The sequence below is a fragment of the Heliangelus exortis genome, chromosome 9 (genome assembly GCF_036169615.1).
Source record: "Heliangelus exortis chromosome 9, bHelExo1.hap1, whole genome shotgun sequence".
Taxonomy (NCBI): domain Eukaryota; kingdom Metazoa; phylum Chordata; class Aves; order Apodiformes; family Trochilidae; genus Heliangelus; species Heliangelus exortis.
The window spans coordinates 11025033-11039086 of NC_092430.1; the positions used below are offsets into that span (position 1 = coordinate 11025033).

Consider the following 14054-nt stretch of genomic DNA (forward strand, 5'->3'; position numbering starts at 1 on the left):
GAAGACTGAGGTCAGCAAGCTGGTCCATTGTGAACTGTCAAAATAAAGAAGACTGAAGCTCATAGGCCACCAACTCAGATTGTTATCCCATTGAATGTAACACTAATGGAAGATAAAAGACTCACCTACAAATCTTAACTCTTGATATGCACTCAGTGTTATTACACCCACAAACAGTCCCCTATTGCAAATGTCTCAAATGTTTTTCTCTCTGTTCCAATATTAATGTATATTCCTCTATGGCTGAAACAAGATTGTCATTTCACAGTACAAATACAATAATAGTTCCCTGCATTAAAGTTTTGTTTCACAAAAGTATAGGTCTTTGAGTCTGTCTGAAGGTTTCTTAGATGAGAGAGAGCAACTGCCAAGGGGTTTGGGCACTCACAATGAAGCATCAATCCCCAGGTTTTCAACTTATTTTTAGCCTAGTTTCTCAAGGAAATGAGACAGCAGTGGGATGTCTATCAGTTTCTATCTGTTCTCTTTTTCTCTCTTAACACTTTCCCACTCCAAAAACTTTCGGGGTCAGTAGTCAGCCTCAGCATTTTGCAAAACAGCAGAGTTCTCAAAGACACTAAGTGCCTATAACTTCCCTGCACAGTACAAAACCCTGGCAGTAAGGGCATTAGTAAGTGTAATGGGCAAATAAGACAATGTCATTTCTCCACTCCACTCCCACTGTACAGTTAGTTCATTATTTGGAAAATGCAATAAAAAGGGTAAAAAGCAGTCATCAGGGAGCAAAGGAGGGGCACTGGGTGAGTTCATGTCATGTAGTAACATAGTGAAGCTATAGTACTACCAGACCTGATTTCAGTTTCCAGAAACAATGTTGCTATAAGAACATCTTAACCCATAGCTTATAAGCCTTAGTGGCCTGATAGACATAATGTAAGTATGTCTGCTAGTTCATTCACAGGTAGTGGAAAGTTACAGAAAACAATCCAAGAGAAATTTTCTGTTTGACCACATCTGTCGTATAACAGGAGAAAACAGAATCCAGCAAGCTAAACCGAAGTGGTCAGCATGTTCAACCTTTTCTTTTGTTGCCATTGAACTTTGCAGACAGAAGAATATCTTAAAGAAAGGAAGCTAGGAAAAGAAGAAAATAACTACATTTTGCTACAGTACTCACCAGAAAAACGATGAAGGGAGACCCGAACTCTCCTAAAACTGTTTACATCCAAATTTTATCCAAAGACTATTTCATGTTGAAAGCACTCATCCTATCCTTGTGCTATATGGTATACATAACATTCAAGACTATGAAGACCATCACAGGGGTCTATACTAATCTAATCATCACTATGCATAAGTACCTTCTTTGATCTAAACAAAAAGTAGTAAGTTAAATTTAACTACACAAACCAATTTAACTCTTATGGCACAGTGTATCACACTCTGAAATAGTGATTACTCGGTTATAAAATCTAAGAAAGCTAAATTCTTCTATTCACTCATGGGTGTTATGTTCAACTCATTTTAAAGACCTAAAAATTGAAGAAACGCAAAATATTTGATGATGCACCTGACTGTGCAAATTTACCTTTATATGTTGAAATAGGAGAGGATTTACAAATAGACAATAGTTTATCACCTTTTCTATGACCCTAATGGTATGGGTCATTAAGGCCTATCAAAACTATTACTGTTCTAAAGAATTTGAAAAAGATGGGTCAGGAATCCTTTCCTAGTTTGCCTTGGGATGGTTATCATACATGAGCAGAAAACAAGAAATTAAAAACAGGTAGTAAATGACACTCACAATCTTGATGCAGTAGTTCTGTGCCAGCATTACCACAGGATACTTAAAGAAAGAAAGAATATTTGAGATGATTATCTGATGATACTGCTAGGCAGCATGGCATCTGAGGATACAAAAATACAGCTGCAATAACAAAACTGCTATTTTGCCCACATATAGCACTATTTATAAGTAGCACAACTCTCCCAAATTCTATATAGATTAAAATGCTTACTGGGCTTTGTCACAGAAGCTTTGGTCAGATACTGCTTTTGAAAGTATATATAGATTTTAGTGAGAATCAGTTGAAGAACTGTTCCCAGTACATTATTTTTCAACAACTGAGATAAAACAGTAATTTAAAAAAAAAAAATAAAAATTGTTGTTGTAGAGAAGTGACTGTAAAACTTCTTTTTTTTTTCCTTCTCCAAATAGATATCATATTCAGTTTAAAAACAAATATGCTTTCTTCCCTCACTGACAACACTGAAAACTCATCCTGGGCTCTGAAAATCAAATGTATAACTTTCTTCTCAGACATAACCACCATTAGAGTGAAACAGATAAATGTACTGCTGGCCAAGTTATATTCTCAGTAACATTTTTGCAATGCTATCACAGGCAGGCTGACAGTGCCAGAGTTACACAGGTGAGACACAAAGCAAAATTTGGGTGCCAGAAGATTATTACTAAAACTTTGGAGAGAAAAAGCACACAGCTTGGCTTTCAAGCTGGAGCTCAGTTTTGCAGGACTGACAGTTAAAATTTATTCGCGAACTGAAAAACCAGCTGACTTCACTAATCCAAAAGATTCCAATAGATTTTCTGTATCACTGTATTCTCATTATGTTATCAACATCTTCAAGCTGCCCAGCTGGAAGTGATCTATTTTGGGCACAAATATAGCCCACCAGAATCTCTGATGCTACACCTCACAAGAGCAGTAAAGTGTGGTGGAATACAAATGACAGAGCTGGGACTGCAGGAAGGGGAGCTGCAGAACATAGGATGGCAGTTAGATCAGATTTATCTACAGTGACTGCTACAACTTTAAGACTTATGAGTGGCTACCATTCTTTTGAAATACACTTTACAGTATGTTACACTACTAGCTGAAGATCTCAAAGCACTTTTGCAGCGTTATTGAAATGGGCCTCACATTTTCCTTTAAATTATGTGTTGGTAGCCTTATTTTACAGATAAGGTTAAGCAATTTGCCCAAGATGTCGCAGTGCAAAAAACCATGTGATCAACTGAAAGTATTTTGACTGTGAATTGGTCACAAAAGCCATACTGTTTGAAACAGAAATCTTAAAAAGAAACAATAGGTATTTCACCAAGAATTAAAAATTTGAACGGATGAACCTCCGAATATAAACTAGGAAAATAATTTCCTACTGTTACTTGCTGGAAGTAGTAGTGCATAACTATTATTTCTTAATAATTTACTTATTAAAGACAACTCTAAAGAGTTAAAAAATACATTTTTAAAGATGCTCTCTTTAATATATTAAAGATGAAAATAGTCCAATCTTTACTCATATATGAAACGAGGTACAAGTAACTTGATCATCGTACAGCAGTAAATTTATTTTTATCATACCCTTTCCTATATACCCCAACAACATTCTTCGTAATGGTTTCAATTTGAGCTGAACACTTAACATTTTGCCTCCTAAGGCCCTCTTTTAAAAAAAAGTCATTGAAATCAACACTTTATTGAAATTTTTACACTGTTCATCCTTCTGCTGCTGCTATTGTTTACCAAATGGCCATTTTCTGCAAGGTTAGCTCTCAAGCCCAAAACCTCAGGGACATCTTTTCAGCTAAGCACAGGACTCAATGTTGCCTACAACAGGGCCTTTCCAGGCCAACTGCACACATAAAAATGAAAACCCCATTAACTGGAGCAGTAGTCACTAAATTCTCCCTCCAGGAAGGCTGCTTTGAACAACCAGTCCTGCACACACAGTGCTGCATGTAGCCTGAGCAGCAGAACCGTGCAAATGCTCCACCTGGGGCACGTGTGAGGCCATGGGGTTTAATCCAGCTCAGAATGAAGGAGGGTTCAGCCGAATGACTGCACACATGCCACGGGCTGGGAGCTCATGGAGATGCTCAGCTGGCACATAGCAACTTTTTAAAGCTAGATTAACGTGATGACGTGGTTATAAAAAAAAGTTGCAACTTCCTAGAGAGTTAGAATTTGTTACAAAACATCTCTCTAGAATATTTCTTTTTAATGCAGTATTTTTTAGACTAAGTTTCATTTTCAATGTACCTGTGGTCATAGTAGAAGTGACCACTTGTTAATGTGTGATGAGATGCTGGAAGAATACCCATTAAATAGCCCAAAGAGCATCAAGGGAGGAAGTAACTGCTCAGGAGAGAGATTATCAGTACTTCGTTACATTAGAAAAGCCAGCAGAGCATTTTGGATAGGAAAATATTATCCCTTCTGTACACATATACATAGGGCTCACATGCTTTTTAGAATGCATCAGATCTCTATTTTTTGAGGAACCAAGCATTAGTTTTCCTTTTTAAGCAAAACGAAATTTTGTGGGATTCAAGCAAGCTGTCCTAAAGGTGCTGGCATTTGAATAGCATCAGTATTTTCCACATATACACATATAGATACAAAAGCTTTTATCATATTACCTGTGGGGAAATGGAAGCAAAATACTAAAGCCCGAATGCCTGTTTTAATGTTTTTCTGAAAGAGTTCCCATCATCACAGCTTCAGCAGTAGGCATAAAAGCAATTTTTTCACTATTTTACCATGGAAGGTGATGAGAAGCAGGTTCTGTTAACAGAGTTAATATCCTAATAGCCATGAGAAAGACCTGAAAACATAATTGCATTTTTTTTATATTGTTGATAAAGGAGAGAAATAGGTTGCATGCAGTCAGCACTGCCAACTTCATGCTCTGTGTTATGCCCAAAACCTCAAAACAAACATTTCTCAAATCTGAAGGAATAATCACACAGTATAAAATTTTATTATCCAATTTACAAATTCATCAAAAAAAAAATAGTAATATGATGGCTATGGTTACTAGCAAAATTGGACTATTAAGTTTGCTAGCTGTACACCAGGACAGGCATACTCATACTGTTTACCAAGTAGACTGGAAACCATGAAATCACCTCTGACTGCAAGTCTGACATCCACAGGGGCATCTTTTGAGTCACAAAGTATGGACAGAATTGTCGCCTTAGTAAATAGGTATATTATATTAGTGCTGAGGTAAATTAACTGACTCCTGAAGAAACAGATGGCATAAAGCGACAATAAAACTTCTAAATGTGAGTACATAAAGAGATTTTTAATGGTTCTATTTTGTGTTGGTTTTGTTTTTGTCACTAGTTCTATAGCAGGCTGTGTTTTCAGAATAACTGTTCCAGTTTTTGATCAGAGTGTGATTGCATGTTTGAATAAAAAAGATGCATGCTGTGAATCACTGAAAATTTTGGGGAGTTGCTGTGTTAGATGGAAATGTCCTTCAAAGTCCTTCAGAAAGGCCTAATTTATTTTCTGAAGGAAAATGCTAATGCATTATCTCAAGAGAGCATTCTTTAACCAGTTTATTAAACCTTACACACTTGCAATAAACAGATATAGAAACAGATACACATGTTCTTGTGCATGTTCCCAAATCTAGTGCATGATTCGCTGAAAAAAAGAAGTGCAGCATTTTGCAGGGATCAGATTCCTCAAATAAGTAACAAGCACTTTCAACCCACCATAGAGTCGTAGCTGTAACCTATTAACATTCATGCACAAACCAGCAGTGCATTGTTGTACTCTTATCTCATGTTTTCAGACTTGTAAAATATTTTTCATTGTATTTCAAACTTTCAAGATATATCACAATGAAGAATAGGTGGGTGACTGTACCAAGGTATAGTTTTGCAGTTGCTATTTTCAAATATTCTAGTTCCGTTATTGATTGCACAAAGACATGAATATCCTGAATTAAAACAAATACTGGTGAGATATTTTATTAATATGATAAATAGTTTATGCAAGAGTCCCTCATTAACGTAAAAAAACATTGAGATAAATATTATGACTCTATTGAAACTATATCTATGATAACTCTATTGAAGTAAAAGCCAGATTTTCCATTATTATGTTTTAAATATTCACCTCTTTATTGTCATCTCTTGTTTAAAAATTATTAATTACTTCCTATTTTGCAACTCTCTTATTGCAAATCTCAATATCCACCTACCACACTCCACAGAATTGGTATTTTTCTGTATCAATGTCAAATGATGTAAGTGCTCTAATTCAATAACCATGTTGTCTAATCACAGCATCACAATTCCTTTCCAGCTCTGCAAAAGACTGTCTGCCAAAGCAGCAGCCATTTTATAAACCTCATTACAGAAGACAGATTGCTCATTTAGTTGTGTCACACTTCCCCTTCCCGCACCCCCTTCATTCTCACCCAGTGCAGGCACTCTCTCTCTTGGGAGGCAGCACCATGACCAAGGGGTCTGGTTTAGATCTCAGCAACAGGATTCTTTTCTACCTCTAGACATTGTGTCCTCAATCTCATGATCAGCAATTAGTACATGATTGCCAACTTTTGAGTCTTTTCAATGTTGTGTAAATAACTTTGTGGTTTTCACCATAAGGTAACACAAAACAAATAATATTTCTCTGGTTTATTTTTTACATAATCCTCTTATTCAGAAAGGCTTGCAAGAGGTAATTGAAACACCTTGCTAAAAAAAAAAATTTGGAGGCACACGGTGAGAAGTGACTCAAGATGTAAATCAAAAGACACATGAAAAAAAATCCCAAACCACTCAGATCTTCCCCTTTTCTTTTAGAGTTATAATTAGAAAATTTTTACAAGATAAAAAAAATGTAGAATTCAACAATTCAGAAAATAATCCTTTAAAACCTCTGAAAAGTTGTCTAAAAGAAAAAGCTTTATTCATCTGATCTTACTGAAAAGTAAGTTATTATTGAAAAATATATAAATGAGGTGAATCACATTCAGAAATCATTTCCATACATAGGGTCAAATGAAAAGAAGTCAATATTTAATGATTTTTATTCAGAATGGTGTATTTCTGTTGAAGTCGGATAAAAGCCAGCATTTTTCAAAAAAAATGTCCGAGTTCCTTTTTAAGTTTTCTACTCAAGACCTCCACTTTAGTGTAAGAAAGTGAGCAGATGATTTCCATACAACTGAGAAGAAAATCCAGAGGCTACTCCATTTCCTATTTCTTACCAAAAATGTTGATGGGTCACAATCACTTTTAAACGGCCAAAGTCATGTTTCAGTTTCCTTAGTTTATTATTATTCTTTTCTGCTGCTGTGTTTTAATAAGAGGAAATTATTCTGGGAAAAGCTATAACTAAATTAAGGCCATAAAAATAATTTACGCCAGATGACAGCTGAGTTCCCATTATTTTATTATGTCATAACATAGAGTTCCAAAGTTTCAGGACTAAAAGATATGCAGAAGGAATGTTTCACATTCATTTTCTATCAAAAGCACTACAGGAAAGCCATCCATTTGCTAAAATAAATAGGATTTATAAAAATTCAAATGCGCTATAGCTGCATTCATCTTTATTAAGCACTTAGATGCTTTTATTCATGATGTATCACTCTATTATTGGTGTCTCCCTGCTGGTCCATGACTACACACCTATGATTCATGTTCTTTACATAAATCAAATTACACTACAACTGGAAAATTCTACAAAGAATTTCACTATAAGTAAATCAAGAAGAAAGACCAAAGAAAGTATCAAAAAGAAAAGATGGAAGTAAAATAAGAGGTCTCGAAAAACCTGTACTGCATGAAACAAGGAAGAAAACTCGTACAACTTTTATGAACTAAACCTCATTTTACATTCATCAAGGAAAATGTATCTTCACCTCATGTTACCTCACACACAGTAAATATTCAAAGTAAAAATCCCAGAGATAGAAAGACAGCTACAGTGAGACAAGTGGGACAATACAAACCATGAAACCGTAAGACAATATTAATTTCATTATCAAAATTGATAGTCTGTTCTGTATGGAGCCTTCACAGAGCAACCTCGGCCCTCTGTTTGGGAGCTTATACACAAAGCTGTGCCTTTAGGTACTTTCATGAGTGCATAGAAGTTAAAAAATTTCCAGTCTTCATCAAGTTTTTACCTGTTTTATATCATATGTTACCTACCACAAAGGCAAACACAAAGATTTATTCCTGACGAAGACATGAGGAAAGTTTTAACTCTACCAAATGAAATGCAAAACTAGATTAAAGGAAAAATAATCCAAAACTACATATCTTGGAAGGAAGCAAGCCATAAAGAAAATAAAAGGAACTGGAAAATTATTTGGAAAAAAAAAAGTCACTAAAAGAAACAACTACTGATGGTACTTTACTAACACACTTCAAGCAATATTTTCACTAAGTTACAGCTTGAAAATGAGAAAACACAGCACTATACCACCGCACTGGGGTTCTTCTCTGTATTAGATACACAGAATTTGGTTCAGTCTTTCTGCATCAGAATGTTTTTAATTTTATATTTATTAGCATGAGAAGTTTCTAAGTTACAATTTTTGACAGCTTGCCCTTCATTATAAGATACACAGCATTTCAAGAAGATTACAATAAATTCTGTTATAAGAATTACTTTGGTTTCATGTCATTGGTGTAATAAACCATTTGCCCAGAAACCTCAGTTTAATTATGTCTACTGTGTTTGTGTATAAAGACTTCATTAAACCAGTATTATTTCCCATACACTTAAAAATAACATATCAGGCTATTTTTATTACACTTTTTCAAAGATCTTGAACATTTAAAATTTACTATATTTCTAAACTTTCATATTTACTCAGGCAAAACTAGAAGCAAGGCAAATTAATACTGTTAGATAATGTTTTCTATTTTATTTCTAATTCATTTGTAATTCATTTCAAGTTTACTGTTTGCCAGCTTAAACTTCTTCACAAAATATCCTATGATACAGTATCTGACACAGAAACACCTCACACATTCAGAATTATTTACTGTAGAATTTACCAAAGGCTTTACAGTTGATAAAAATAGAATATATAAAATACCTTGCATCATTTAAAGCATCCAGACAAAAATCACCATCAAGACTTCAAACTGAATAATGCCACTTGTATAAGAATTTAGTGTGCTTCTTGTCTGCTTTGAATGAACCAATGTCTAAAGCAAGGTCCCAATATCACATTTAGACCTTTTAGTGGCACTTTAGATAACTAGAACTACCTCCATTTCTCCAAATGTTGGGTAAACCATCATCTGTCATCTAGAGATGATAAACAAAGTCAGCATGTTACTCACCAATAAAGTAGTTGTTTCCTAATGCAAGCATTTCTTCAGGAAGAACAAGTCCACCTAAGGCCTGAAGAAGAGTGACACTTCTGCCATCAATAAGTGAACACTGTTTAAATCCAGTGGTTGTGACCTTCCATAGTAGGATAAGAGAAGCAGTAGCATCTTGCCTTATTCTGAGAAAATAAACAATAAGTACAGTTACGGAGAGACAATTGGTGTTGTTTTGGAAGTACATCACCGCAGAACAGAGGCTTACCAACAAAGAAGGAAACTTAAGTGTAGCAAGTACGGAATCAGGAAAAGGCCAGTGAAGGTCCACAGAAATAAAAAAAAATTCTTCAATATTAAGATTTGCATAATAGTCTATTTAATAGCAGATTTAATCATGCAGAGTCTTCATTTATAATATTTGAAGGACACCATCTCAGTGCCCAAGATGAGTTTTACATAAACATTACGGAAGAGTAAAACATCCTTAATAAGACTTTGTATTTATGCCTTTTTGAAGAGTAGCTCTGTTCCATATCTACCTCATTTTTTGCAGCTGAAGTACATCCAGCCCCATTCTTTACTGAAGAATATTCAATATTTGTTCAATACAGGGAGATGGATCCTGGTAGAAATCCCCATTTGTTTCACATGCCAGATCAGAGGTTCAGAACAGTTTATTCTTGTAAACCAAATGAGTCATGTAATGATCCCAAGGTCACCAAATCCATGGTGCCTTCCTGAATATTGACAGATTGGATAAAGTAATATCTACAAGTTAGTGGATACCAAGTTGCCCCACAAGGCAGTGCCCCACAAGGAAGCACTGTCTCTATGTCAGTGTTTCTTTCCCCCAGAATATGTTTTTTCCTACTCACCTCCATAAAGAAAAAAACAAAAACTTGTCATGTTTCTGGCAAGTTCCCAAACATTTGCATTCGTTTTCTCTGAATAAACAGCCCGGTCCGTTTGAACAATGCTCCAAAAATTCAAACAAAACCGAATCTGACTGCTGAAAACTGATAATTCTCCCCTGCTGAAAACAGGCCTCCAAATAAAATTTTTGACAGTGTTTTGGGACCTCTTCAAGAGCAACCCCCATCACTACCTCCAGAGATGACCATCTAATGGTCATCAGAGATGACATAAGAGCATCTAGTTTCACAGTTTAGGTCACAGCTGACAATCAAAACAGCAAGAACAAGTAAAATCCTTAAACTGAAATTACATTCTTTTCACAGGCATCAAACCAGAAATGTTTCTTGGGCCTTTTAACATAGGAAATAGCATAAAATGAAGATTGGTATCAAGCTGTATTAACCTTCTCAGATAAACTGCCAAAACAAAACACTACTAAAATATATTGTGTATAAAGGTTACAAAAAATGACTGTGTACTGTACAAATTCCTTTGGAATCAGGTGTCTTCATCAAGTGTCTTAAGTGTAGAATCTACAAAAAACAGTTTAGTCCTGATTATGAGACAAGACATTCATTTGCTTACAGATTCCAGCCTGCACACTGGCAGATCTCTCCCTGAATTAGACTTAAAGGCCGATGAATGAGTGTGATTCAAATCCCGTGGGAAGAATAGGACAGCTCCCACGTTTAACAGTCACTGCTCCAAACTGTCTGCAGCTTGTCTGCTTGCATCAGTTTGTTTTTTCCTGAGAGCATGGCCCTTTTTAACTGAAAGCTGGGATTCTGAAAGATATGATGATAGTATGAGAAAAGCAGGCTATTTTGGGAAAATCTATCTCTAAAATTGCAGTAAAGGTGTGAGCCAGAGAACTATGTTGGCAGTTTTCTATTCGAAATAAAGTTTCCAATACGGAAATGCCTCATCCCAGCTGACAGAATCAGATCTTTCTAGGAAGTCAGATTCTGCTAATTAAAAGTAATAGAGCAAGGATTTGATTGAAATAGCATGAATTTCAAAAGTGAGTAACACGGAATAAATACCAATATTTGAGAAATGGATCTACACAAAGATTTCCACAGCTGATGATGACACACACCCAAAGCAAATACAAACTCATACCATACATGCATTTTTATAGTCAATGACATCACATTCTATCAGATAGCACAGTTTGAGATAAAAGGGAAGAAAAAAGTGTTCACTGCATGAAGGAGAAAGGAAATGTTATATCTTCTTCAAGTTGACATGTTCAACACATCTGCCCAAATTTCAAATGCCCTCTGATGGCCCAGAGACAGTTAACATGCTTACATCTTCTAAAACATTAAATATGTAGGGAAAAACTACATCGAGCAAAGATCTGTCATGGCACTGCTTGATGCCTGAGGCCTGAAGTTCTTTCATATACTTTTAGATATTTGATGAATCTGCCTAACTGAAAAACTGTTGTCTAAAATATCCGGGCAAGCTGTAATCCAAGCATTTTTGTATTTTATCACATATGACAAATATTCTTACTTTATTGATGTATTCTGTGGAACTTCAAAGGAGATAAGCCGGCCCCCAGCAGAGGTATTGGAACTGGCATTTCCACAAGCCACATCTGGGGTTATCTGAAAACAAAAATAGTTTTATTTAACACTAAACTAGAAAATCTAACCAAAGACAATATGAACGAATTTTTTAAAATAGCACTAATAGCCTAGCAGTTGTTTTAAAAAAATCATCAGGATGGACCAAAATCATTAACTAAAACATTTATGACAGGAACAAACATTCTGAAAAACCGCATAACCATCCTATTAGGTTTTTCATTTTAACAAAAACATCCTTTATTTATATATGAACTCTAAAGGCACCTTCTTTTAAAAGTTACCAGGTTTAGAAAAAAATTAATAGGCTTTCATTGAAAGATGAATGGTGATCTTTTAAAATAATAAAAAAAGCTCTAACATTTGCCACATCCCAAAAATATTGCATTACAAATTTAGGCAATTTCAGCTGATTTATAATAGCAAATACAGATACTGCCTGACTACTATATTGAAATCTATTATTTCCACAAAGACAGATTACTAAAAATAATAATAATAATCACCTTCATCATATCTCTCTTCTTTGCCCATTTCTATTCTTCGCAAACAAAAGTTGCTTGGAAGTGTTTTGTGATGGAAAAAAATTATGAGCATGGTTAAGAGGGAAAGGATGCATTTGCCAAATCTGTGATGCCACAGAAATCAGTTACTGATTTAACTAGATCAAGACACTATACAGGACACCGTACAACAGGCTCCTTAATTATTCTTATCTTGCAAAGCAGTAATAGTTTACAAATAAAACAATACAATAAAAACAAACAATAGTTTACAAAAAATTTCCATTTCCAGTGATACCTTTATTTCAAATAATTAATAATTTATGTGGCATAACTGAGTCTTTCAATCACCTACATTAATATCATCATCAGTTTTAACTAAGCAGTTCTCAGGTATCAGCATTGGCTTGCCTCTGAAATAGCACACTGAGAAAAAGCAATAAGGCAGCTTCATCTTCAAATTGTGAGGCAGATCTTGCAATCTTATTTTTCCAGTCATTTAGAACATACGTGCAACCTTTTTACATCAGCATTACTGTCAAAGTGAAAATGCAACTTGACACACTTCCATGCATTAAACATTCATCAAAGAAAACGCCAGAATCTAATTTTTAAAATTAAGTAAAATTCAAATTCATTCTTTAAACATTACTGTGAAACAGCTGTAAAAACATGAAGAACAAGCAATCGAGAATATGCAAGTAATATTTTTATTACTCTGAGTTGATTTTGAGTCAGGCAAGACAAATACTTAGCACTCTCATTTCCCAAAAATGTCTAGACTATTCGATTCATTGCTGAATTCTGTCACATATGATACGAATACATGTAGTTTATAAAAATAAGTGAGAAACAAATCTATTTATCACTTAAATTTTGAAAAAAAAATGTTAATATACCCACTACAATGTTTTAGTCTTGGAAGTTAAAATTATGCAGCTAACATTCAAAGCTAACACTACTCCCTTTATATTTGGCAAGATTTAAACTTGCATGTTCTTTGAGACTATATATGCCTATTGGAAAAAAGGGAAACAAAGAAATCAGCATCTCTATTCTCACACAGTCTTACACTATATCTGAAAATACATTCAATTTTAAAGAAATTATATAGTTCTACAACTTCATCCATTACCTTGGAACACAAGGAGAAAACTTAATTTAAGGATTTCATTTACCTTACTATTCTATATTAGAAATTTGTATGCAAACAAATCAGAATTAAGGGTTAGTCAGCATGAAAAGCACATATAGAAAATATTACTATGGTGATTAGAAGTGCAAAAGGCAAAATGCAGGATTATGACTTCTTTATTAAGAAATCTATAATGTTGTATGTCTATCTAGGAATTCCATTTGTAATTGACCCTGACTTCATGCTCTACAAATATAATTTAAAAAAAACAACCACAAAAAACAAACAAATACCCCTACCACATTTCATCTGTTATAAAACCCTAGTTTGAGTATCTTACTGCTTTAGATGATTAGTGTATATTTTAAAACATGGTACTTGAATCAGACAAAGAAAACCCCAAGAAGTAACAGCAGCTCTCATAAGGAACAAAAAATTATTCCTGCAGTGTCCTATTTCAGACAAATACTATGGAGACAAAGCAACTTTGATAACTGAACTGGGAAACAAATTACAGTTTTTTCACCGCTGTGGGAAATTAATATAAAGATTTTTTAAGTATGTCTCTCTCCTATCTTAACAGAGCTCTGCAAAACTGAAAGGTTGAAGAATGAGGGCAACAAAGACTAATACATTACAATAAGATTAGACACTCAGAAGATGAAAATAATCTGTAAGTCTGACTCTCAAAAGAAAAAACAAAAGCTGCTAGAAACAGTAGGAGGTATTTAAAAGAGAACTCACTGGAAAATATACTTAAATAGCTTTGAGAAGGTAAAGATCATTACTACCCTAGCTCCTCTTTAAAATTTGAAAAATGGGATGGC

General features: G+C 34.6%; 1 protein-coding gene across 2 annotated transcripts in view; it reads right to left on the reverse strand.

Moving 5' to 3' along the window:
* The window catches only part of DNER (delta/notch like EGF repeat containing), a 101214-nt gene that overhangs the window by 44028 nt on the left and 43132 nt on the right, over nucleotides 1-14054 (reverse strand). For both annotated transcript variants that reach the window (XM_071752091.1, XM_071752092.1), the window contains exons 3-4: nucleotides 11516-11610; nucleotides 9095-9261 (exon numbers count right to left, since the gene is read on the reverse strand). In XM_071752091.1, the coding sequence (XP_071608192.1) occupies nucleotides 9095-9261; nucleotides 11516-11610 (262 nt within the window). The remainder of the gene's footprint in view (nucleotides 1-9094; nucleotides 9262-11515; nucleotides 11611-14054) is intronic.